General features: G+C 38.1%; 4 protein-coding genes and 2 non-coding genes across 6 annotated transcripts; 3 read left to right on the forward strand and 3 right to left on the reverse strand.

Moving 5' to 3' along the window:
* Positions 1–88: 88 nt before the first annotated feature.
* LOC132561992 (toll-like receptor 4) lies at positions 89–2,578 on the forward strand. The gene is made up of 2 exons (XM_060226718.1): positions 89–530; positions 1,005–2,578. The coding sequence occupies exons 1-2, from the start codon at positions 89–91 to the stop codon at positions 2,576–2,578; spliced, it is 2,016 nt and encodes a 671-aa protein (XP_060082701.1).
* A 2,199-nt stretch (positions 2,579–4,777) lies between these two features.
* On the reverse strand, positions 4,778–5,740 carry LOC132561993 (uncharacterized). The gene has a single exon (XM_060226719.1). It carries the CDS (start codon positions 5,738–5,740, stop codon positions 4,778–4,780), a length of 963 nt encoding a protein of 320 aa, XP_060082702.1.
* Positions 5,741–7,133: 1,393 nt separating this feature from the next.
* On the forward strand, positions 7,134–7,206 carry Trnar-acg (transfer RNA arginine (anticodon ACG)). The gene has a single exon. It is a non-coding gene; the product is annotated as a tRNA-Arg (tRNA).
* Positions 7,207–8,284: 1,078 nt separating this feature from the next.
* Trnat-agu (transfer RNA threonine (anticodon AGU)) lies at positions 8,285–8,358 on the reverse strand. The gene has a single exon. It is a non-coding gene; the product is annotated as a tRNA-Thr (tRNA).
* Positions 8,359–11,931: 3,573 nt separating this feature from the next.
* LOC132562006 (mannan endo-1,4-beta-mannosidase-like) lies at positions 11,932–23,812 on the forward strand. Its single transcript, XM_060226732.1, has 7 exons — positions 11,932–11,983; positions 12,387–12,572; positions 13,798–14,058; positions 19,377–19,545; positions 19,753–19,906; positions 23,095–23,175; positions 23,570–23,812. Exons 1-7 carry the CDS (start codon positions 11,932–11,934, stop codon positions 23,810–23,812), a joined length of 1,146 nt encoding a protein of 381 aa, XP_060082715.1.
* On the reverse strand, positions 17,089–18,645 carry LOC132562002 (uncharacterized). Its single transcript, XM_060226727.1, has 4 exons — positions 18,563–18,645; positions 18,151–18,247; positions 17,634–17,769; positions 17,089–17,381 (listed from the first exon to the last, which is right to left on the reverse strand). Exons 1-4 carry the CDS (start codon positions 18,643–18,645, stop codon positions 17,089–17,091), a joined length of 609 nt encoding a protein of 202 aa, XP_060082710.1.
* Positions 23,813–26,599: the final 2,787 nt, after the last annotated feature.

Genomic DNA, 26,599 nt, shown 5'->3' on the forward strand with positions numbered 1-26,599 from the left:
TCACACTATTAACGTCTGTATTACTTGTATTTCCAGGTTTGATGCTCTCAATATGAAGTACACATGGATAGTCCTCCTTTATTACATCATGGCGTCATCGGCACATGATTGCGTCCTGAAGAAACATTCTACATATGCATATTGTTCTGGTCTTGGCCTGACATCAATCCCTAAAGATCTTCCTCCTAGAGTGATTCACCTTGATGTCTCACACAACCCTATCGGAGTGTTACAGAATGCTTCCTTCAAACATCTCATCCACCTAGAGGTATTATTCCTGGAAGGCTGTTCATTGAGGAAACTAGAACAGCAAGCGTTTCAGGGACTTGTTAATCTTAGTGAATTAAGTCTGGATTCAAATAGATTTGTCCAAGACTCCTTTCCATTACGTGTATTTGAACCACTGCAGAACTTGGTATCAATCTCACTCAAAAGTTTCCCCTTTTCCTTCGTCACACATGAGATAAATCGATTAAGAAAATTACGAAGTTTAAAGGTCCAGTCACCGGATACGTTGACAACGGGATTGTGTACATTACGAAATCTAGACAACTTAGACGTGTACATACATGACACAGTACTGAACGATACATTTCAATGGTTTAGAAATACACCCATCAAAACGCTAGTTATTAGGTTCGTTGATGGAAAAGGTGTAAAGTTATTTCAAAACGGATTCTTATCAGCTTTTCACAATATTACATATTTGTCTTTTTCTGGGTATTATTTACAATCAATTACAGAAGTTTTGCACATATTGGAACCTCTGAAGAATAGAACATTGGATTTTATTGGATTAACACATATATTCCGTAACCTTGACCGTCCTGTTAGTCTAAATAATCTTGTAATCAAACCCATTGCCAATATCTGTGTGCGTCATTTAGATTTAAGTCATAACCAAATTGGTTTCATTCAAAAAGGCACGTTATCTAACTTGAAATATCCACAATGCCTCCAAAGTATAAATTTATCATTTAATCAAATTGCTGCTCAATCATTAGCTCTCAACGCTCTATATGGGCTACCTCTTCCTTCGATTAGATTACTAGACCTGTCATCACAAGTCATTCCACTACGGACATGTTCAATGAGTAAGGAAGTCAATGTAGATCGCACGTCTTCAGGACTTTCCAGCAAGCTCGGAAAAACACTTGGATTGTCGTCTCTAAATTCCCGACATGGTACGGCTGATATTTATGCACCACCATCTTTAAAAGTAGTGAATATATCCCATTTTACAGCTAAAAATATGGATTTATTTGACGTCATAGTGGTTCATAATAATACCTTGGAAGTTCTAGATTTGACAAGTACACAACTAGCAACAACATGTAAGCAAACTCTGGCAGGACTGTCCAAATTAAAACATCTTAATGTTTCTTGTTTAGACTGCTCTTCACTATCAGGGTCTATTTTCCATGGTTATTCCAGCCTAGAAGAACTGGTGTTTAGATATTCTAAGCTTGATGTCGGTCTCTCAGACGAAGTCTCTAAAGAATTACTTAGAGGTCTAACAGTGCTGAAAAATGTAGATTTCGCAGGTAACAAATTGGAAAAGTTGCAAGACAATCTATTTATATCTCAACGACGCACTCTCAATGGCCTGAACCTTGCCGAAAATTTATTCACTGGGATCCCGTACAACCTCTCCGATTTGACTCACTTGAAAACACTTGATCTAACATTGAATAGGATATCATCGTTAGATGAAAAGGATCGCTTGATGTTGGGGGTGCATTATGTAAAGGTTCCCGGGTTTCGTGTATTACTGGCGGGAAACCCCTTTGAGTGCAATTGTCGTACCGTCAGATTTATTGAGTGGGTATTCACAACTAAGATGGATCTGGACGACCCTATTAACTATGCATGTATCGACCGGACAGGTGTTAATGTAAAGATGACCGCATTCTATCAATCATTAGACACATTTAAGGAATCTTGCATTGACAGAACATGGCTTATTTTCTCAATATGCGCAACATTTATTTGTATTCTCGTAGTAGTAACCGTTGCAGTGGGATACAGGTACCGGGTTTCTATTAGATACTGTTGCCTGGTGATCCGGAGGCGATATCGAGGCTACCACAATATACAAGGCGATACAACCCAATACAAATACGATGCTTTTATAGCATACAACTACAAGGACTACAAATTTGTTCGTTACGAATTACTAGAACATCTAGAAAAAAGAGTAAATCTTAAACTGTGTTTACACCATAGGGACTTTCCACCGGGTGTCGATATTACCGATAACATAATGGACGCGATCGATGTTAGTAAATATATCATCATTGTCATAACTAAGAGTTATCTTTCGAGCTCGTGGGGAAAGTTCGAACTGGAAATGTCTAGGAGACATATCTTTCAAAGAAATAGTGACAACTTAATAGTGATTATGCTGGAGGAAATAGACAAGATCAACATGCCGAAAAAATTGTACAGAATTTATAATCAGATCACGTGTTTAGAACATCCTGGACGTAAGAATTACTCCGAATGGAAGGATAGCGGTTATGATGAGGATGATACACAGTTATTTTGGAAATATTTGCAAGACACTTTACAAACATAAAGGATGATTTACACCAGAACATAACTAATTGATAACAGATTCATTTGGCTATAATTAACAGAAAGTGAGTTGCCTATCCCCCTACCCGACCCCTTTTTCTGGTTACGTATGAAGCAACGGTTAATTGACATGTTTTTATAATAACCAAATTTATCAGTAACTTGATAATAGTTAGCCTTCTATCAATATCCGTAGAACATGTTTCCTGTTTCTTTTTGCTTCCAGATATAATCGTAAAAACGTATTATGTTGTAATGACGATTGGGATAAGGCTGATTTTCGATTATTTACCTTTTTTTCAGATCAAAATGACGTTAATGGTTTCTTATGATTGACCCATTTATTTTATTTTTTTTTAAATATGAAATGCGAATCAACATGTTATAAATGACAAGCTTGAACATTTTTCCTTGCAGTGAAAATAAATTCCATGTGAACGCGTCAGGATGAAGATTTTATTTCTTCCTGTTGAGTTTATAAGGTCAACAAAATTCGCATTTATTTACACCATCTCATTTTCGGATGATTATTTCTCAAAATGCATTTCGTCAAAAATTGAACGTTGAATCTGGATAACTATTATAATCACTTGTTTGTAAAACGTCATTCATTTCCAATATGGCGTCATAATATCCTTACACGGATTACTGAATATTTTTATATAAATAATTATAAATAAACAATTATATCAAATAAACCAAAACATTACTAAAAAAATCAACTTAGGGTATAGAAAACAGATAGCAATTGTAATATTGTGTGTATTTTACCGAAATTACAAAGTTATCTCCCCTTTTTGTTTTTAATATATAGGTATTGTATCGATAATTGCATGTGTTAAGTATGCTCATCCTATATTGTTTATCATGCATTTTATAGCACACTGCGATAAGTTTGTGGGTACATGTATATTAATCAAGATTCCTTCAACATAATATTCGAGATGGTTGAACCTGACATCGAGATATCTACGAATGATTGATTTGGGAATCTTGTTTTTTCACAAAATTCTAAAACTTTGGAAGAGTACTCTGATTTTCGTAGTTCAAATTGAGGTAATCTGAAATGACTTATATTTTTGTTAATTCAGTTTTATGCTGGTGTTGGTATCGGTGGTTATTTTTATCAGTAATGTTGTCCAGGTGCTAAAATTATCGCAATAAAATTTTAGAGCAGTATTTCTTTTTGAAAATTATCGCAATTAACAATATGCGTATTTATCATAACTGCTAAAGTTTAATATATATATATAATACAGAGACTTCGCCTAGCGCAGTCCTATTTCATTCCAATACTATTAAATAAACGCTTACAGTAGTAGTAAATTGTGTTTTGCGTTGTTTATAGTTGACAACTATTTGCATTATGCGTTCAGCTTGTATTCAAGGAATGGGTAACTAAGCATACATTTTCACTGATTGTTAAGGTCAGTTTTCCTTGTTATCATTTAAAATCAACATCATTCATATTGCTGTGGACAAAATTATTATGAAGTATAGTGGGTGATCTGTTTTATCTTTTTCATCTTTCATTTTTTATATCATGTATACAATATATATATATTGAATTTACGTTGTTAATACTTGAAATCAGACAGACAGACAGACAGACAGACAGAGATAATCATCATAATTTTAGATCAAATATAATTGGTCTGGTTTTACATTGTCAAACGTTCTATCAACATGTATGGGGGTGGGGCGATTGCATGTTTTGAGCACGTGTGTTTGTGTGAGACTGTCTTCTCTCGGTCACATTATACTGAAAAGGGACAATACAGTCGATACGCTACCCAATAGCTGAGTTTGAAGCAGACAGTATAAAATACATTTTTAAAGACTCTGGTATGCCCTGGATACAGACTCCAAAGTCTTCCTTACAGGGAGAAAACTCCACTAAAGGACCATATTGAGGAGGTGTTAACGGAGACATTAGGAAATAGGTCATTGTTCGGAAGGACGAGCACAGAGAAGATCACAAGTTTCAAAACTTCTTATGATCACCAACGGGAATAACATGAAAGTAAAATTCTTACACCCAACCTACAACGTAGATAGAGAAATGAATATTGATATCGGGGAAGTCAAATACGTTAGTTCCGGGATAAGATAGTCTGACGCGAGCCTTGCCGTTATCACATTTTATGATCAAAACCACATGCTTACATGCAAGTGTCTATCAGAATGGCGTAAATCCTTGCTACTGGAGAAGAAATCCTGAGAACATTGTTGAACGTGCATTGCCATATATATATGTTAGAGTTGCATGAGCACCTACTCGAACCCAAACTTCGTCTCCTTCAACCAGTTGTAACACCACGGAACTTCCTCCGTATCCGCTGTACTGCGAATCCCCAGAAAACGCCTTCCCAACCACTACAGCATTTTTTACCAGTTCTGTGTACGCGAAGCGTGGGTTAACGTGCACTGTCCATAAGAACACATATACACCCGCACGTGAACACGTGAAAGTACCAGTGTTTCCACTGTAAGACCCTCCAATATTAGTGACCACATTGTCAAAATGCATCTCCATATGATCTACAATTGGTTTGTAATCATGAGATAAAACGGCGGAAAATGCTACGGTGTTTCCATTGTCCGACACACGTTTTTCAATTTCTTGGTCGTTTTTAACAGATGTTGATTTTATTGTATCGTGTTTCGATTTCCTTCCTGAAGTCGGACGTTTTACATCAACGGTGCTTGTGACATTTAAGTCTTTTCTACATTCTTTAACAATGTCTTTTAAATGACCCAGATCTAGCCGGTTCTCAATGCCATAAAGGCGATTTTCATCAATTGATTTCTGCTTCTCAAGGTCATCTATTCGCTGTCGGTCAGTTCGACGCTGTTTCAGAAGACTGGCGATATTCCTCTTGTCAACAAATCTATTGTTTACAAAGTCAGAAATACGACTGTTATCCAATCGCTGTTGTTTCTCAAGGATGGCAATACGGCTTTGATCAGCATGTCGCTGTTTTTCGAGTTCGCCAATACGAATAGTGTCTTCTTTATGTAGATTTTCCAGAACAGTTAACCTGTGTTGAAAGTCCATTAGTATATTGCTATTCGTTTGTGGAATATCGTCATCTATGTCTACTTCCTGTCCTAGAGACATTGAGGCTAAGCAGACTGCCACCATTATTGTGCCACAAACCATGCTTCCTTTTGGGACAACACCGACAAAATTCAAGCAAATATTTGGCACCATAATTTTGTCCTGGCTTCCCGAGCAGCCACAGTATAGAACATAGGTATTAGTTTATTATGAGATCAGAACAGGTGCTCTCTAAACATCAGTTCACTTAATTGATAAGATATAAAGGATCCTGTCATTCCTATAATAAACTTTGACCTTAGTGCTCCGATTGTGCTGACTTTCACAAAGTGTGTCTGTGTCGGCGTTATATATTGCTACAAGCGGAACGCATGCATAATAGGGATTTACATGATACTCCAGTTTCCGGGTAATATATTGACAAAATACGATGAATACTGATTCCGTGGTTAAGGTTTTCTTCGGAAAATGTGCTCATCGTTACCATTTTGTAGATGTTAGTTAACATATAAGACCAAAGTATTTGGGCTAGATGACCTAAAAATGCTACACCTAAAAAAAGTAAAGGTTGATCTGATATTGCGTGTGTTATAACCAGGATGTAACCGATTTAGTGAAAATACCTCCCTCGTGAAGCTGTTACAGATTCTGTAATAAATTGGAGTTTTATTTCCACAATTTACCATAAATGATATAAAAGACGGATTTAATGAAGTAATAATTAATGATATTATAAAATTAATGAGGCTTTCTTCATTTTCTCCATTATCAAATGTTAGTTAAACAGGAAACAATAGAGAAGACCGGTAAGTGCCACTCTAACCATCAATGGCGACTTTGTCTGATAGGATGAACTTTGACCTCAAGATTGAAATCTTTTGATTCTGTAAAACTTTCTGGCAATAATTGAAAGCAATTTTATTTATCTGAAGAAATCGTATTTTGTGCAAATCCTTAACATACCTGAATCATACATATTCGGTAAAGGATGATGTTGTATATCAGCTTCTCTAAGTTCACAGCTGCATTGAATACAGAGACGTATATATCACACGAATAATACTACCATACAGCATATACATAGGATCTTACCTGGGTTTCCGCTTGACGTGTGAATTTACAAAGGAGTCTAAAAATGTCTCGCTAAAATGAGAAATTCGTGACATGTCCGTATTTATCACGGGCGGCGTGATTTGTAAACAAGGTTAAACGAAAACCAGAACAAAACATAAATTCACTGCACGGGATATGTTTAACATGTGTTATTAGATTAAAACCACAATACTACCTTGATGAAATATTTCATTTGACGATTTTTATTTTTGTTATACATGTAAATGGAGGCCTTTACTGGTAGCTAGGCTGTTTTAGCCCATGTAACAGTGTCGAGGCGTTATATAGTCGGTTTATGCTGCAGGATTAGTTGAAATCAAACTGTAAGAATCTAGTCGGTACAACAGGAGAGTTCGAAACACCCGAGGATATTAGTAACAAGGGGCTTGTGGCGCAATGGATAACGCGTCTGACTACGGATCAGAAGATTCCAGGTTCGAATCCTGGCAAGCTCGCTTTTTACATTAGCTTAAATACAAGTAGATTATCTTGTGTACATTGTAGCACAGCCTTAGGTTGCCATGTTTCGGTTCCTCGATGGAAATCGTTACGATACTGTAAAGCAAAGATGACTTGTTAAGCTTAGTAAAACCAATAATAGTATTTGTTATTTCGCACCGTGGGGCGACAAAGCAAAGATTAATGCTATTTCGAAGTGACAATTATTTCTCATTGCGATGGTATAGCTGGAAAATAACATTAATTTTCACTCAAAGATAAATATGTTCGTCATATCTCTCCGTGGGACGACAGAACGTAAAACGAAGATTGTCGTTTTTTCACACCACGGAGCGAAAGTAAAGTGCTAAACAATTATTTCGCTAAGAGCGAAATAGCAATATATCACGTGGCAAAAAACTACGGGTCGCTTATCATCGATTTCAAAATCGTTTAATTTCGGGTTGTCTTTTTTTTCTTTCGTCGTTTCATTCTGTCCATGCGCTCATGCACTCTTTAGCGGTAAGGGATAAGGACATGGTACATATCAGCCACCATATATTTCTGGTAAAAGCCTCTCGTTAATCATTCAAAGGAAACATTCCTGTAAATATTGTACATCCGGGAATCATATCCTGTTTCTGGTGAGTGCTGTTCTTTTATGACGAATCCTCATAGATTATGAGTCCTTGACAGATGGCGATATGATTTACATATTTACATATATAAATTAACTCGTTATTGTCAATCAAAACATTTACACATCTCTAGATTGACGGAGAAGTGCAGTATTCGCCGAAAGTAAGTGTCCATTTAATTAGAAATATATGAACAGAGATATCTATGAACTACTAATTTGAGATAAGTGAGCTGCTGTTTCAAATAACTAAGTGACAATTTTATGTATAGATAATGTTGAAATTGTTCTCACATGCTTTTTGGTGAGATTCATGATTTTGACAGAGAAAAATATATTTTGTAAACTATAGCTGTATTTTTATATATATCTACAATATCGGGCACATTTTAATTACCTCGTGTGTTTTTTGCATAATTACATTTAAATGTACGTTCATATTTATTAAAACAAAACGTAGGCTCCAGAGGGAGTCGAACTCTCGACCTCCAGTTTACTAGACTGGCGCTCTAACCAACTGAGCTATGGAGCCTCTACAAACACCGTTTGAAAAGGAAACAATTTTGTTTCAAAGACTACCAAAATTTATCAGCTATTGTTAAAAGTGTCCCTCGGCTCTTATAGGACAGGTAACACGACGTTCGACACCTCAAGTCACAGTTAATCGGGGGTTAAAATTGTGTTCCCAATTTCCGACCATCCCTATCTTTTTCTATCGACCTGATTTAGTTTTCTTTAACATTTTGCGATAGTATACTCCGAAATCTCCACGTTGATTATACAAGTATTTGTTCTGCGAGTCCCAGAATATACCTGAGGTGAATTTATAGACCGTTGTCAAACATAGTCTCGACTGGCTAGTATATTCAGAATCAGATATTTCGCTCAATCAAGCATATAGCGTTAAACAAGAGGTCATTTTACAAACAAAGAATTGAAACATGGCTGGCAAATTAAGTTTTGGATAATTAGATGTATGCTAAAATTACACAAAAAAATACCTTTTCTCTATAAATCTAATAAATGTCAGTTATACAGACAGTCAAAACCGGAAACAGTGTATGGAGTAATTTTTTTTCCTAGACAGAAACCGGAAAGAAATATTTTTCCTTGTCCAAAATAGTGACGCTAAGGTTTCTAGCGGAATTTGTAAAGGCTTGTGTGTATATATGTATAGACAGTGACAGCAAACCTCTTAAACTTTAGTCAATCGAAGAGGAGATTCCACGATATTCTAAATAAAGCAATATATACATATAGCATATCTTATGATATTACCTGGCAATTCAATTCAATAGATTATTTTTGCTGTTTATTGTTTTCTATTATCACCCGAGTTTCCTCTGTCTCCTACCACAGACGTTAGACACTTTGAGGGACAGATGTCTGATGAAGAACCCTGGTTCGGATTGTCAGTCTGCTTCCGTAGATTTAGATTGCAGTGTTTACTATCATGATTATTGCAGTCTTATGGCTGTACACTATGACAACATAAGATACCAGAAATAACGTGTCCTCTTAAGGACTTAAATCTAATATTACTGCTGCATTGTAAACAAATATAACCAAATTTCTAGGTCATTTATACACAGGAACCCTAGAGCTACAGATTTGTATTTTTTTAAATTTAGAATTCTTAACAGATAAGAAATCTATGTCAAACGTTTGTATATCTCGCTTTGGTATTAGAGAGGCACAAGACAAACTTCAAAGGAATCAAAACGTCACATGTTTGGTCACTTCTGTTTGTAAATACCAGGTAGGTGATCCATGATCATATAAGGAATGATTTTAACCAATTAAAAACTATTCAAATAAATGTCATTGATAGACCGAATTCATGGAGCGGTCTCATGCGAGGAATTTTGTGTACATTAATTCATATTATTTATGTCAGAATACGTTTGTTAATGAGTGGCTTATGACAGGCAACATAATACGTTTGTTTAGTGAGTGGCTTATGATACGCTACAGAATACGTTTGTTTAGTGAGTGGCCTACGATACGCAACAGAATATGTTTGTTTAGTGATTGGCCTACGATACACAACAGAATACGTTTGTTTAGTGAATGGCTTATGATACGCAACATAATACCGTCTTTGTTAGTCCACCATCATCAGATGGTGGGCTATTCAAATCGCCCTGCGTCCGTGGTCCGTCCGTCGTCTGTCCGTCCGTCCGTAAACAATTCTTGTTACCGCTATTTCAGGAAAAGTTCTGGATGGATCTTTCTCAAATTTCATATGCAGTTTCCCCTTGGTCCCCAGTTGTGCATTGTACCTTTTTTGGACTGATTCGAATTCAAGATGGCCGCTTGTCGGCCTTCTTTTATTTTAAAAAGAAAAAATTGGTACCACTATTTCTGAGAAAGTACTGAATGGATCATTGTCATATTTCTTAGGGAGCTTCCCCTTAGTCCCTAGTTGTGCAGTGTACCTTTTTTGGACTGATTCGAAATCAAAATGGCTGACAGACAGCCATCTTGGATTTTGAGAGTAAAATCTTGTTACCGCTATTTCTGAGGAAGTACTGGATGGATCCTTCTGATATTTCATAGGTATTGGTTTCCCTTGGTCCTTAGTTGTGCATTGTACCTTTTTTGGACTGATTTGAAATCAAGGTGGCCCACAGGCAGCCTTCTTGAATGTCGACAGTAATACAGCACAAGCATATTTTCTTCGATATTTTATCATATTGATTCAAGACCATGTCCATTATCCACCTGTAACTGACTGCTATCTAATAATACTTTGGGATCTTTTTCTAATGTTATTTGCTAATAGGTGCTTAATAAAAATTTCTTGTGCCATCATTGAGTACATTCAATGAAGACCAGTTCATTAACATTTACAACACCTGCAACAAACAAACAAAATAAACAAATATTCAAGAACTGAAAACAGATCCTCAAATGGTGGGCGCCAAGATCCCTCTGGGATCTCTTGTTTAGTGAGTGGCTTATGATACACAACAGAATATGTTTGTTTAGTGAGTGGCTTGATACGCTACAGAATACGTTTGTTTAGTGATAGGCCTATGATACGCAACATAATACGCTTGTTTAGTGATAGGCCTATGATACGCAACATAATACGTTTGTTTAGTGAGTGGCCTTTGATACGCAACATAATACGTTTGTTTAGTGATAGGCCTATGATACGCTACAGAATACGTTTGTTTAGTGAGTGGCATATGATACGCTACAGAATACGTTTGTTTAGTGAGTGGCCTTTGATACGCTACAGAATACGTTTGTTTAGTGAGTGGCATATGATACGCTACAGAATACGTTTGTTTAGTGAGTGGCCTTTGATACGCAACAGAATACGTTTGTTTAGTGAGTGGCATATGATACGCTACAGAATACGTTTGTTTAGTGAGTGGCCTTTGATACGCAACAGAATACGTTTGTTTAGTGAGTGGCCTTTGATACGCAACAACAGAATACGTTTGTTTAGTGAGTGGCCTTTGATACGCAACAGAATACGTTTGTTTAGTGAGTGGCATATGATACGCTACAGAATACGTTTGTTTAGTGAGTGGCATATGATACGCTACAGAATACGTTTGTTTAGTGAGTGGCATATGATACGCTACAGAATACGTTTGTTTAGTGAGTGGCATATGATACGCTACAGAATACGTTTGTTTAGTGATAGGCCTATGATACGCAACAGAATACGTTTGTTTAGTAGAGGCATACGATACGCACCTAATTATGATCATGGTATACTAGTACCTAGAACTGCCTACAGAATTAACCTGACATTGACATTTTAAGATTAATCAAATCATAATTGAAATATCTCGCTTGATATTTTCTAACCTGTTCCCTTTATATGTTGTATCAGGAAGAGATCGGGCCTAATGATATCCATGCTTACTCCAAAGTGTTTTCCACAGCGCATAGATGTTCAGATTACCTGGTATATCTGGGTAGTTAAGCATCGCGGAGACTGTTAAATAATATAGCTGGTTACAATACACTACTTAATGTCAATAGATTGTAAATTCAACTTTATTTCGTTTTGATACATACAGAATATGTTAAATATTGTCTTTTCCTTTCAGACCTTTACGGGATAAAGACCAAGGATACAGCTATGTTTGTTTTGTTGTTAGCTGTCGTCACGACGTTAGGTGTAAATGTTTCCGGTAAGGTGTAAACTATAAGCGGAAATCATTTCGTGACGAATATTTTCTCTTATTGCAAATCTCAAATAACGCAGATGATACATTTTGACCATTATCACAATAACTTATATAATAATATTATGGACTTTTGACAAGGTCAACATGTGGTTGCATTACCCTGTGTAATAAGACATTAACCGATAATAAAGTCGAGGGTATCGCTATTTTTCCTTGATAACATTACCAGACACTCACATAACTAACATCTTTTAATTATTAGATCAATTAGGAAATAAAAACAATTTGTACAAGCTAACAATGAATAACTAAATAAATAAATAAAGAACGGTATTCTTATTTAGACCGATGGTTTAAGATAAGACACGGAAGATTAATTACACAAAGCTTTCCGTCTTGTTCTCAGGCAAGTTGTACGTGTGTGGGACTGGATTTTGTTATGGTCACGGCACCAAAGTATTCCTGTCAGGTGTTAACATGGCGTGGGATCAGTACGGACATGACTTCGGCAAGCACCAGTATAACACCCATCACAAGTCCATGTATGAATCCATAGCCAGGAGAGTGGCGGCAGCTGGAGGAAACTCGATTCGTGAGTATGAAATATACCCTTAATTAGCTAGACTTTAAACTATACGTGGGTAAAAGCAAAAAAAGGTAACGACAAGTTTGTTGTGTATGAAATATGTCTATGCCATTACCAGAAATTACTGTAAACACTGCCATCTTTACATTCTAAGACGTATTGAAAGACCACAAAAATGATTCCATTTTAATTTTGATTGTTTTACTAGCTACGTCACGATGTTTAGAAGAATTTCGAGTGGAATTTGTTATTACTAGTTGTCAACCGGATATTTTTGTAACCATAATAACAAGAAGGTGTAAATATGTCTGTGCTTAGGACATACCAAATTCACATATATCACATCAAAGTAAATTTTGCTTAATATTTTAGATATCTTACGGGTTATAGAATATTTGCATGGTATAAATATGGACTAAGGGGGATAACTCTCACAGTATATCATTAGTTCTCCGACATTATGGTGACCCATGTTGGGATATACACTTTGAAAATTTCCTTTGGAAGCCAATGTGCAGAAAAATGCACATAATTTTTTTTTTGACATTTGCTCTGGACTTATGGAATCTATGTAACAATAATTATAAGCCATGTTTTACTTGACAACTCGTATCGTCCCGATAGCTTGTTTATAGTATCGGTAAGGAGGTTGATGAAATCTGCAACATCTCGGCGAAATGCTGTCAAAACTCCGGTAAAAAAAGGCACATAATATAATCACTTCGGAAATGTCCGATTGCTTTACGTCCTATCAATAGCTAAGGTCATTTAAGGACGGCCTCCCAATGTATGCGAGGTGAGTGTATATGTTGTGTGTTAATGGGAGGCTGTTTTATGTTCTTGTAAGCCTCTTTCCGGTAGTGAGGCACTGAATCAAAGTGATACCACACTTAATACTACAGAAAGAAACGAACAGACGTTCCGTCAAGTCACATTGTATTGAAACTGTTCAAAACCAGTCGTTACCCTACCGCATTGCCGGGAGTGATATCTCGGCTTGGGTACAAAACCCAACGCCTTCCATAAAGGAATGAACGCTCATCCACAAGGTCAAATCTGAGGCAGTGTCAAGGGAAACATGTCATTTGTGTCCTGAATATGTAATTGTAATATTCTTTTTTTAGACAATGGGTTGATCTTTTGGTAGTGATATTTGAATACTATTATTGATTTTTCATAATAAAAATCTATTTCAGTTTAACACAGTAATCAGTTTGCTATTATCTGACAGGGGTATGGGTCCACACAGAAGGACAAATTTCCCCGAAGTTCGATAGTCGGGGAATGGTGACGGATACAGACGACGGTCATTCTCTCATATCAGAGTTACAAAGCTACATCCGGTTTGCTCGCACGCAGAATTTGTTTGTCTTCTTGTGTCTTTGGAATGGTGCACTAAAGCAAGCCGGGAACGAGCGTCTGCAAGGCCTGATAACGAGTACCACCAAACTCCAGTCCTATATCGACCACGCCCTTGTCCCGATGGTCAATGGTAAGTTGAAGAAAGCATCGTCTAAAGGTAAGACAGAGACTAAAATGACAAGGCGGGGGTGACTGAGCCTTGTTCCCCAGGCGCCATGGTACAACATCGCAACCGACACGGAGAAGAGCGAGATACCGTACACCTTCTACGTCAATCTTTCTGAAATTGTCCACAATATTCATTTCTTTCTACACACTTAGCGTATATCATTGCAAATCAGAACCGAGGACTGCCATTTTCTTGGATCTAAGCATTAAAACCAGGTAAAACTATTCACTAATACTCTGACATAAATCATTTGAATGTCTCAAATGCGCTGTATCCAACTCAGAGCTAACCAGGATGCAGATAATATAGGCATAGGTGGGAAAAAAGGCGGGCAACATTGTATCACACCAGTTTCATCATTTTACAAACTCATTTCTCAACATCCTGGTTACTCCAGGGATTACGATCACTTTCGGCCCTTGCACATCTGGAACAATTCATTGCAAAATCGAAGATTCTGTGTGCGATACCTTTGGGGTAAGACGAGAAGACAAGTTTGATATTTGCATGTCGTATTGACTTTGAAGTTGAGTATCGCTCCTTTGTAATCATCAGTCTGTGATTGATCAATTTTTATTCTACAGAAACATGCATTAGACAAATTAAAATTACTTCGCTTTTGTCTTCAATTTCGCCAGGAAATGTTCGACGGGTGCAAAGAACGAAAGTAATCGTAACACTTGGAGTATCGAGGATAATTTCTAATTAATTTCACATTTTGTTATTCGCCCTTTTTCATTCGATCTACCAAAGAAGTTTTGACATTGACAATCGGTGAGAAAACAGACATTTGGCAACTTGTGGAGCAGGATGCAATATCGGACAGAAGGACAGACGGACGGTAAATTAAGAAAAAAAAAGTAACAGTAGACAAGTAGACAGCATATGATACCGTTCATATGAACTGTCACGTTCACGTTGTGGACTATTGACGTTTAAAGAAGGAATAGAGAGGCTATATTTACACACACACATAGCTCTGTCTGTCTGTCTGTCTCTCTGGCTGTCTGTCTGTCTGTCTCTCTGGCTGTCTGTCTCTCTCTCTCTCTCTCTCTCTCTCTCTCTCTCTCTCTCTCTCTCTCTCTCTCTCTCTCTCTCTCTCTCTCTCTCTCACACACACACACACACACACACACACACACACACACACACACACACACACACACACACACAAACACGACTTTACGCCTTTACTTCCCGCGTCATAGCACAGCATATGCATTCATTTTGGAATGTTAACACTACGCATTAAGCGTTATGAAATTGGCTACATCTACTAATTAAAACAAATATTTGTTATGTTAATTTGTTTTCTATGACTGATTGTAATTTGTGACTACTACTGTGGGATTGTTCATCACACTTGTCTTGTTGGTTTGGATAGAAGCGTTATTCGATCACTGTGACGATGACAATTAAAATGCTTGGAGGTTTGGTTGTTGAATTGTATAACTCGGAAGTTTCGCTCACAAGCTCTAATATCGTCAGATCCATACAATTTTTCTAGTATGATATATGGAAATGAATTGTGGAAGAGTTGGAGCATGTCGGCGTTGTAGTGACTGCTCACAACTTCTCTAACGGCAGTTACAACAGTGTTTGGTTATGTCCGATTTCGATATATGGAGCGAGGTAGAGATAACAAAACTATTATTCTGGAACAAATTGTGAAACGGAAGTTTTTAAGTTTATACGGAAAATGATATTTATTGTACGACTGTGTCAGTATATGTCTGGCGAATTCTCCAAAGTACAAACTGGTTTTACTTCAGATATTTTCTATATAACGAAAAGGTGTGATATAGTCTTGTTTGTAAAAAGATTTTATTAATAACTTTTCACTGTCTTAACTGTATTGAGAAAAAATCGTAAAACGACTTGTATACGATTTTTACGAAAAAAAGTGGCGAGAATAATAACAATCGAATCCAAAATTGGATATGCGTCTATTCATTGTAATACTAATCGCAATCCTAGAACTTATCATGATAAAAGTCATATAAATTTGTTTGGGGATTGATTGAGATGATGAAATGTTAATTTATATTTGAAAAAGGAAACGGTTGTTGTGGATTCTTTGCAAAACCCATCAAAGACATTGTTAAGCATTTTCTTATCCAGTGTCCCAAATTATTTCAAATCCGTGATGTTTTGTTGGACGGCGCTGTCAGTGTCGTCAAAGTAAACAAGTATGTCTCTTTCTCAAACCTGAGTGATCACGATCAGTGTGCCTTTCTCCTCGGAGACCGAACTAAAGTGCATATCTCTGATTATGAATGGGTAAATATGGCTGAAAATGTACCAGAAATGATCTGAGAAACGAATGCTGCAATGCAATGAGATTTACTATACATACAAACATACCTGCGGAGGTAACTGTCTTTGTGAGTTTATAATTTCATGTTAATGTATCTGTTGTAATATTTCAATATAAATTATGTAATGACAGTTGTGAAATCTCCCTCAGGAGGAAATATAGTCTGTCTGTCCATCCGTCCGTCCGTCTGTCTGTCTGTCTTATGGTCAGTTGCAAGTTATATCTATAACTGATGACCAAAACGTCAACTACAACTAATTTTGGCCACTACTGTTGGCACTGTTGCAGTTCTAAATAACCAACACAACCAAAACATCTGTACATTTCTTTATAAGACCCCACGAGGTCAAGATGCACTGACAAACATAATAAATAAGTAAACACTTTAAATACCAGTGGTCAAGATCATTTCTACCGGAAATGGTCAAGACACATAAAAGTTCGGTGAAAATCAGCGATGAACTCAATGTGCTCCGATCGCACATAATGAATGACGTCACTACCCTTCGATATCTTCTCCTTCATGGATAGTACATCGGATCTGTAATGAAAAAATATATATGTAAAAACGGTACATGTACCAATTTTGATGTATATTGCATCTCCTTCTATAGTTCAAAATGTAACAATTTTGCAACTACATGTATATTGCAATCAAACCCTTAAATACCTACCTAGCGAGGCACTGGGTACCAATAGTTGATTTGACGCTGGATACAAAGTGGAAACAGCACCATGTGTTTCTCTTCAAACTGGTGGCAGAATTTCCTTTCCCAGTAGAAGTCATCCCGGGGCAGCTCCTTGGTCAACACCACAGATAACTCGAGACCATAGTTGAACAATTCCATTGCTTTTGCTCGCTCAGCGAAATTGGCTTTGTCTCTCTTCCGAGATCCGGAAGGTTTCCACAAAGATCTCCGTTTTGCCTGGCACGGGGCAGTTCCGCAGTGAGGACAGCGTGAAGGACCTGAACGAACAATATATATTTCAATACATCTTCAAAATACAAGGGTTTCACTATTTATCTGATTAGTCATAGCTGTTTAATCGGAAAGAAACCGTTAGACATATCCGTATGGAGACATGAAATATATACAAGAGGCCAATCGTTCACTTGGACATTTCAGTTTTCACATAGAAAATATTTAAAACTATTCCGCTATTTCGCTATATTATTTAAGGTAAAATAGCTGAAAATTAAATTATCAATATCACTTACGAGTTCTCCATTCCTTGAACTTCGCAAATGTAGCCAACAAGGTCTGTTTGACTCCGTTTCCAAGCGACGGCGCATATCCCATAAATAGAGTCAGAAACACACACATAAAGGTATAAAACATCTCGTGTCCAATTCGCTGAAATAAATAAAATACACAAAAATAAACATGATCAATTTATGGAAATAGTTTTTCATAGAATGGTTCATATGCAAGAAGTTTGGATAGGAATAGATACGTTTTCTACCTACTTATAAATCAAATCAGGATTGATAAAATGGGGAATACTTGAAATAAAACGCATAGATCGTAACACAGGGATTTTACACAAATGTTTTTTTTTTTAATCTAAGTGTAAACGAACGGGTTTTTAAGTATTGTAGAGACATTGAAAACTAAATTAATTTCCCCCTCGAAAGTTTGGACCATCCAAAAACCAGTTGTTACAATCTAAAATAATGATCTTGATTACAATAATGCTGACATGTTCAGCAAATAATTATGGTGTGAAATTCTTACCAAGATCAAATCGGCTGGCGTTGGGCATACTTTCTTGATTTCAGTGGCAGTGACATAATGATAAAATCTGTTCATATACCCAGGCTCTGGCTCCACGCTACACAAATAAATTATGAAGTTTACACCAAGATTTCAGGGCAAAATATTGGCTTCTCCAAAGATATTTGATGTAAAAAGATATACTGTAAAATTTGTTAATTTCGAGGTATTTTATTTTTCGATTTTTTTTTCATGAGTGTGGAATGGAATCATGGAAAAGAAATATTGAAGAAGAAGAAGAAGAAGAAGAAGAAGAAGAAGAAGAAGAAGAAGAAGAAGAAGAAGAAGAAGAATGTAAATAGAGAAATTATGTATCTTGTTCCTGACTTCCGTAAAATCAATATTTCGGTGATACCGCAAAAATCAAACTTACCACATGAGGTCCCGATAAGCAGCAGGACCTTGGTGGATTGTGGTCAGCATTACCACAAACAGCAGTAACAGCTTGATATCCATTGTGGTACGCCAAAGATTAACATAAAATGTTTATATATGGGGAGAGACTCATCATCTCCGCCATTGTCGATTGCTAAGCAGCTTAGCAACTAAAATGTGACGTCACAAATGGACCGAGGTCTTGAGCCCATTATGACGTCATTCTTTTGTCTTTGTAACAAAATAGAAGCGATTGCAAGCTTAGTGTTAACCTGACTATTTTTTCCCATTCTTTTCCTTTTTCTTAGATAAAGATTGAGGTATATAAATGGAAATTTCCTACCCACGAACCCTACGAGACCTTGACCTGCAGTGTAACGGGTCTGTGGGAGAGCTTCCAATACAAGATGATACAGTTAGCAGAATTGTCGGTGACTCCTCGAAAAATCGGAATAGTTTCCTTTTTAATGTATTCACTTATTGATAATTAATTAAAATTTAAATGGTATTTAAAAGACAATATTAGGTGTAGTTGATTATATTTAATTGTAAACGGAGGTATTGTTCATTTGTATTTTACAATTTGAACAGGTATTATGGTGAATAATCGAACTTAAACTTGTGTTTATCATTACCTAACCTTACATACACCATGAAATATCTTAATTAATGTGATTACCCAAACATGTAAAAAATGTTCTGTATGCCCAACAAGAAAAGGTCCCATGTATTTTCCCCGAGTACTGTAATGTTCAGCAATTCAGTGGTTAAAAGGCTCGATTTTGAAATGTATACCAAACCTACACTTACAGCACTGAAAAACGAGCCTAACCTCGGAGGCTGGGATATTATGAACGAGCCAGAGGGTGAGATTATTGTGGGTCACCAGGACACGCACCAGCCCTGTTACGACACCAGATTCCTTCATAATTCAGGGGCGGGATGGGTTCAACAGATGTACACAGCAAAGCAGATTCAAAGGTATTTTCAGATATCGTCTTTTGATCGTTAAGTGTCAGGGTGGTGATGTTGTGATTGTGATATACGTTACGTGCATATCATATACGAATTTAGATTCTATCATGAGCTTAGCTCAAGTCTCGAGATATTTTATTGAAAAATCGAAAGCATTTGTGCTACATTTAAATTTTCGTAACAGGAATATGATGTGGAATGTATTTGTTATAGGTTTGTGAACTGGCAGGCTAATGCTATCCGACAACACGACCAGTACGCGCTCGTCACTGTCGGATCCTGGAATCCCAAGTCCAACACAGGAAGCTTCAACATGCGGAATCTTTACAGTGACCACTGTCTTGTTACAGCTGGCGGCAAGTCTAACGTAAGTCATCAGAGGTCATTGTCGGCCAAGAGTTGTCGCGGCAAGTCTAACGTAAGTCATCAGAGGTCATTGTCGGCCAAGAGTTGCCGCGGCAAGTCTCACTTTAGTCATCAGAGGTCATTTGTCGGCCAAGAGTTGTCGCGGCAAGTCTCACTTTAGTCATCAGAGGTCATTTGTCGGCGAAGATTTATCCCGGCAAGTGTAACGTAAGTCATCAGACGTCATTTGTCGGCCAAGACTTGTCGCGGCAAGTCTAACGTAAGTCATCAGAGGTCATTGTCGGCCAAGACTTGTCGCGGCAAGTCTAACGTAAGTCATCAGAGGTCATTGCCGGCCAAGACTTGTCGCGGCAAGTCTAACGTAAGTCATCAGAGGTCATTGCCGGCCAAGAGTTGTCGCGGCAAGTGTAACGTAAGTCATCAGAGGTCATTGTCGGCCAAGACTTGTCGCGGCAAGTGTAACGTAAGTCATCAGAGGTCATTTGTCGGCCAAGAGTTGTCGCGGCAAGTCTTACTTTAGTCATCAGAGGTCATTTGTCGGCCAAGATTTATCCCGACAAGTGTAACGTAAGTCATCAGACGTCATTTGTCGGCCAAGACTTGTCGCGGCAAGACTAACGTAAGTCATCAGAGGTCATTTGTCGGCCAAGATTTATCCCGGCAAGTCTTACTTTAGTCATCAGAGGTCATTTGTCGGCCAAGATTTATCCCGACAAGTGTAACGTAAGTCATCAGACGTCATTTGTCGGCCAAGACTTGTCGCGGCAAGACTAACGTAAGTCATCAGAGGTCATTTGTCGGCCAAGATTTATCCCGGCAAGTCTTACTTTAGTCATCAGAGGTCATTTGTCGGCCAAGATTTATCCCGACAAGTGTAACGTAAGTCATCAGACGTCATTTGCCGGCCAAGACTTGTCGCGGCAAGTCTCACGTAAATCATCAGAGGCCATTTGTCGGTCAAGACTTGTCGCGGAAAGCCTAACATAAGTCATCAGAGGTCATTTGTCGGCCAAGAGTTGTCGCGGCAAGTCTAACGTAAGTAATCAGACGTCATTTGTCGGCCAAGATTTATCCCGGCAAGTCTTACTTTAGTCATCAGAGGTCATTTGTCGGCCAAGATTTATCCCGGCAAGTCTTACTTTAGTCATCAGAGGTCATTTGTCGGCCAAGATTTATCCCGACAAGTGTAACGTAAGTCATCAGACGTCATTTGTCGGCCAAGACTTGTCGCGGCAAGTCTAACGTAAGTCATCAGACGTCATTTGTCGGCCAAGACTTGTCGCGGAAAGCCTAACATAAGTCATCAGAGGTCATTTGTCGGCCAAGAGTTGTCGCGGCAAGTCTAACGTAAGTAATCAGAGGTCATTTGTCGGCCAAGAGTTATCTTGGCAAGCCTAACGTAAGTCATCAGAGGTCATTGTCGGCCAAGACTTGTCAGTCGTTCATTGTGGGTATAAGGAGGGCGTCGTCTTTTGTACGTAGCTAATTGCATATATGCTAATTGAATATTATCGTTTTAAACAAACTACCCATCTTCATATTTTACGCGATCAACAACGCTTTGCTTACAATAGGGGAGGTAACTCTTCACGTTATATATATATATATATACCCAACAAAAGAAGAAATGTTAACATGTTTCCTTGGCGAATACCTGTAAATGAGTGAAAACAAAATGACGTTTGTGCAATATTAGAAAATGGTAATGTTTTACATTACGAAATCCAAGGGGGTTACCAAAATCATTCAAGCGTGAAAGTCTGTATTAGCGAAAGAGCTGCACGAGGTTTTCTGCGACTAACTTGTATCTTCGTTTGAATTTCATAAACATTCAAACTGACAACTGGTCCTTAGATCCTTAGGACTTAGAAATCACTGAATCTTGCTATCTATCAACTTTATCATTATGCCCCGGCTGTCACAAGTACAGAGAGAAAGGGCTGTAGGCATGATCCAGGCTGGGGAGTCTCGCCGTCGAGTTGCACGGCATTTTGGTTGCAGTGTTAAGACAATTTGCCAGTTGGTAAGTCGTTTAAACCAAACTGGGTTAACATCCGATCGTCCCCGAAGCGGCCGACCCCGTAAAACGACCGCCAGGAATGACCGTCGTATACGATTGATATACTTGCGCAATCGATTCGTAACCGCAGTAGAGACTACAAGGACATTGTTTGGGCGTCGTGTGTCTCCCCAAACAGTCCGCAACAGGTTGAGGGCCTACCCATTGAAAGCGCGGCGTCCCTACACTGGACTCAATTTGTTGCGACGTCACCGTAATAATCGGCGTAACTGGACCCGTGTTCACCGTCTTTGGGCCTTACGACAATGGAACAATGTTCTGTTTTCAGATGAGTCCAGGTTTTGTCTGCAACACGGTGACGGAGGGCGCAGAGTGGGAGGGGAGCGTTTTGCGAACTGCTGCGTCGCAGAACGGGACCGCTTTGGCGCCGGAAGTGTAATGGTTTGGGGTGGTATTTGTGGGGGGACTCGTACCAGGCTTGTTGTGTTAAAGGCAATTTAACCGGCATTCGATATCGGGACGAAATTTTAAGACCAGTGGTTCTGCCATTCTTAAGACGCCACGGCGTTGGCGCCATTTTGCAACAGGATAACGCAACAGCGCAAACCAGTCGCGTCAGCAGAACTTTCTTGCAGCAGAATAACGTACAGGTGTTAGATTGGCCATCTAAATCACCTGATTTGTCACCGATTGAGCATGTCTGAGACGTTCTTGGGCGACGCGTGAGAGAACGTCAAAATCAGCCGTCAAACTTGCAGGAGCTGGCACAAGCCTTGATCGCTGAATGGAACAACATCTCTACTCGAATTATCCGCCGGTTTACGAGTTCCATGCGACGACGCTTCAATGCTGTTTACTTCGCAAACGGTGGCCATACCCGTTACTAATTGTGTTACCTGTGAAATTGACCCCAACGTCCTTTACAGTCGAATAAAATCAACTGAACGCAAAATTTTATAACGAACCATGACTGCAGTTTTATCAGAATTTATCAATTACTTTATTCGTACATGATTGGTAAGGATTTATGAAGGGGTTAATTAATTAATCACAGAATAAAGTAGTGTTACCTTTCTTTTTTTGTTTAGTATATATATATATATATCTAAACATTTAAACACAAAATCACATCACACAGCCATGTATTTTATGATTATCCTTTTTACCAGGGAAAGCTGAATTTCTTCTCCACTCACACTTACAGCAGTAAAGGCTCCCACAAAACGTACGACTCGGTAGCACCGTTCCGGGTGAGTGTATCACGGAAACTGGGGATACTTGACAGAAACATTTCTGAATGTGTAACTTCAACAGTCTTACGTGTTAATCCTTCATCTGACGTCTTTTCAGTTTGGATAAATCAGTTTCCAGTTTTGCTTCTGATATTCAAAAATGGTGTTTATGATATCAACGTGTAATCTGACTCCTTGGATCTTTTTGAAGGGTGCACCAGAAAAAGCTAAATATACGTACGGAATAATTATATCACTTTAATGCAGAATATAAGTACCCTGAATAGATACAGGAAAACAATTTTTGTTTAGGATATTTTGACATTTTTGATATCATTGGTGGTTTGTTGATGGTAACTGTCCATAAAAGGTTTCGATTGTAAAAAAAAACATAGACAACTTTCATTTGTAGCACAACGCCAGTGTCTATGGTCTGAACCGTCCGTTGGTGGTGGCGGAGTTCAATCAGGTGCTGGGCGGAGGCTGGACTATCGACGGCCAATTTCCCTACCTATACACGCACGGGTACGCAGGGGCATGGAGCTGGCACGCACGCGCTAATGGCGAGTACACGGACACACTCGCTACTCAGGAGAAGGGTCTGCGGTCAATTTCTGGGCGAACAAGTCATGGCCACATCCGTATCCAAATATAATCCGCCTTTTGTGGAAAAATAAATAAAACAAACAATGAGTTTTAATATCTGAACCCAGCGGGCGATACGGAAGGATATTGTCACATTTTTGTTATTCATACATACATTTTTATAAGTACAAATACAGAAAGTCATATGATCAATTTTGTTTGCTGCCAGCTATTATATAGAGAATACATGGTCAGTGTCTTAAGATATAAGCTGTATTTGCCGAGAGTGAGGAAAGATAAAAGTGACCCGAGCCAAAATGCAGCTGATCTTTTAATACACTGACAATGTATTCTATTTATCCTGCAATATTGATTGAAAATCAGACCAAGAAAACTTCAACAGTTTTTTGTTCAATTTTTGTTTACCTGACGTTGACGTTACGCTGAATTTTGCCTTATGACGTACGCCAAATATCATGAGTTCCAAACTTCAACGGATATGACAGCGATTTTATAAACTTTCATAAATAAACTTGTTCATTTCAACATATAAAATCGCTTATTTCAACAGCTAATTTATATTGTTAAAAGTAATCTTTAAACAAATATAGATGGGAATTCTGTCGAATTAACGTACATGCTAAAATATAGCTGTTTTCTATCATTGCCGTATACAGCAAAATATATGTGTCATGCGTATTCCGGCAATGACACCATCAGTTGCAGGATATATAGAGAACATATGGTAAAAATATAAGCTGTATTTTGGCGAAGGTGAAGAAAGACAAAAGTGGCGAGCCCCTTGCGAGCTACTTTTATCTTTCTGTTCCGAGCCAAAATGCAGTTTATATTAGTGACCAATTTATTCTATTTACCCTGCGACAAACATTGAAAATCAGACCATTGTAACTTAAACAGATTTATTGTTCAGTCTGTGTTGACCTGACGTTGACGTAATGCTGAATTTTGCCTGATGACGGATGCCAAGGTAATTACTCCGCAAGGAAATATAGTTCCAAACTTCATCAGATATCAGCGATTTGATGTACTTTCATATATCAACATGTTCTTCACAACATGAAAAATTGATGTTTTTTTTAAACGTAATATATAAGTAAATTCAGAGAGTGATTTTGTCGAATTATTGCACGTGCTAAAATACAGCTGTTTTACAGCGAAAATATTATCACGTTATTGGGGTACTCCTAAACTCTATGCATTGGTAGTTCAAGACTGTAAATATAGTATCTATTGAGTGAGAACAAGAACAAGAAAGAAAATTACGTCATGTCAACAGGATCTTAACTAAAGCAAATTAGGAACGAGATTGACCTCATGTCCGGGTTCACGGAGAAGGTGTACCTGCTGAATCTCCTACTTCTTTATAATATACGCTGTGTATACATGTAGGCGAATCAGTGATATGGTGTACTTACGGGTCCGGGAGTTTTCTAAGAAAATTTTCCGCGTCCACTTCAGAAAATTGGGAAAACTGAAACTTGATAGCCCTGTCCATTCACACACACAACCCACTAAACCCCAACCTCGTGCCACATGGAACTAGCTATGGTCAATTGCTATGGTAAATAGCAGGTTTTAGGAGGAAAAAGCAGTGACTAATCATAGAGTTCAACTTGAGGAGACCAAACATGCCCCCCTCTACTCATTTTCCTATCTTTTCTCGTCCGCTGAAAGTCCGATAGGCCTTGAGGGTGAACGTAAAAGCCGTGAAATAAAAAAAAACATAGCCAGCCTACAAGCTCTTATTAACAGGGGTCCCAATGGCACAGGAACATAACCCATGGAGTATCGAGGATGGAATATCTCGTAACCAAATAAGCTAGATAGTTTACCTTTTTATCGGTATCATCGCCATGCTGGTAATTAAGTACCAGTATTAGTAAGCGATACATGTGTCTAGAACTCCACACGTGATAGCATAATCACAGGTATTCTACGATGCCGAAAAATTTCCGTCATCAATGAAAATACCCTTTTCTGTCGGTGGCAGATGTGTGAGCACGGACTTCAAAATATTTTACGTCCGTGTTATGAGCAATGCGGCCAATAAGAATTCAAATCGTGATTGAATCTTAACAGAAATAATGACACACCTTCTCCCGCGACCCGACTGAACTTCAACACAATACCTATGTCATTGTAACTGGGTAGCCTCAGGTCCTTTTATAGAGTGCCAAACGTGTATGTACATAGCGTATGTTATATTTGTGTCCCGGAATGTAGTCGAACAATATGTACTGCAATTTGTGACGGCGTGAATGTGTAAGTCTTTCGTGTGGAGTACAGTCATCCTATCCAGGAAGTGAAATTGTAAGTTGAGACACTTTTACAATATACCGACGCAGAATGTTGGATTGTTTTTCATCACTAAATTTCGCGGGTCATTGCACACGTATTTTTGAAACACCTCTAAGTTTTTCTTTCCAACTAATGTACAACCGTTCGCTTTAGCATTCCGAATAGTTTGTTTATATTTAGAAAATCCAGGTATCATTCGTATTTACAATCCAATCTGCGAAAATTGAACGTGCTCCACCGCGAAAGTTGGTACAGATGAATTTGGTAAGTTTTGAGTTAGTTTCCATATAGAAGAATACCATTTTAAAACGTTTCACGCGTGTGTTACTTTTGGATTTGTTGAAATATAGGGTAGATCCCGATGGCATGCTGACTACCGGGTACAGGTAATAGTAGCTATCCTTAATGGTTGTGGCAACTCCTGATACCAGAAATATTACCACGAAGTGTATAACTATATAAAATAAATTATTGTGACGACTGTATGTAGTGGATCTATGTTCAGTTGAGGGAGGGGGAAGGGGAGCAGGAAAAGATG

Source organism: Ylistrum balloti, unplaced genomic scaffold (genome assembly GCF_031769215.1).
Source record: "Ylistrum balloti isolate Yb309-2 unplaced genomic scaffold, AGI_CSIRO_Ybal_v1 Utg371318, whole genome shotgun sequence".
In the NCBI taxonomy this organism is placed as follows: Eukaryota; Metazoa; Mollusca; class Bivalvia; order Pectinida; family Pectinidae; genus Ylistrum; species Ylistrum balloti.

What these genes read in the sequence shown, in the direction of transcription:
- LOC132562006 (XM_060226732.1), top strand. Translation starts at nt 11,932, where the DNA reads ATGTTTGTTTTGTTGTTAGCTGTCGTCACGACGTTAGGTGTAAATGTT. An exon ending in CCTTGTCCCGATGGTCAATG is followed by an intron (nt 14,059 to 19,376) that starts GTAAGTTGAAGA and finishes CTACACTTACAG; the next exon opens with CACTGAAAAACGAGCCTAAC. An exon ending in CAGCTGGCGGCAAGTCTAAC is followed by an intron (nt 19,907 to 23,094) that starts GTAAGTCATCAG and finishes CCTTTTTACCAG; the next exon opens with GGAAAGCTGAATTTCTTCTC.
- LOC132561992 (XM_060226718.1), top strand. Translation starts at nt 89, where the DNA reads ATGGCGTCATCGGCACATGATTGCGTCCTGAAGAAACATTCTACATAT. An exon ending in TACGTTGACAACGGGATTGT is followed by an intron (nt 531 to 1,004) that starts GTACATTACGAA and finishes CTCAATCATTAG; the next exon opens with CTCTCAACGCTCTATATGGG.
- LOC132562002 (XM_060226727.1), bottom strand. Translation starts at nt 18,645, where the DNA reads ATGGATATCAAGCTGTTACTGCTGTTTGTGGTAATGCTGACCACAATC. An exon ending in GCTTATCGGGACCTCATGTG is followed by an intron (nt 18,248 to 18,562) that starts GTAAGTTTGATT and finishes TTATTTGTGTAG; the next exon opens with CGTGGAGCCAGAGCCTGGGT. An exon ending in GTTCAAGGAATGGAGAACTC is followed by an intron (nt 17,382 to 17,633) that starts GTAAGTGATATT and finishes TTGTTCGTTCAG; the next exon opens with GTCCTTCACGCTGTCCTCAC.
- LOC132561993 (XM_060226719.1), bottom strand. Translation starts at nt 5,740, where the DNA reads ATGGTTTGTGGCACAATAATGGTGGCAGTCTGCTTAGCCTCAATGTCT.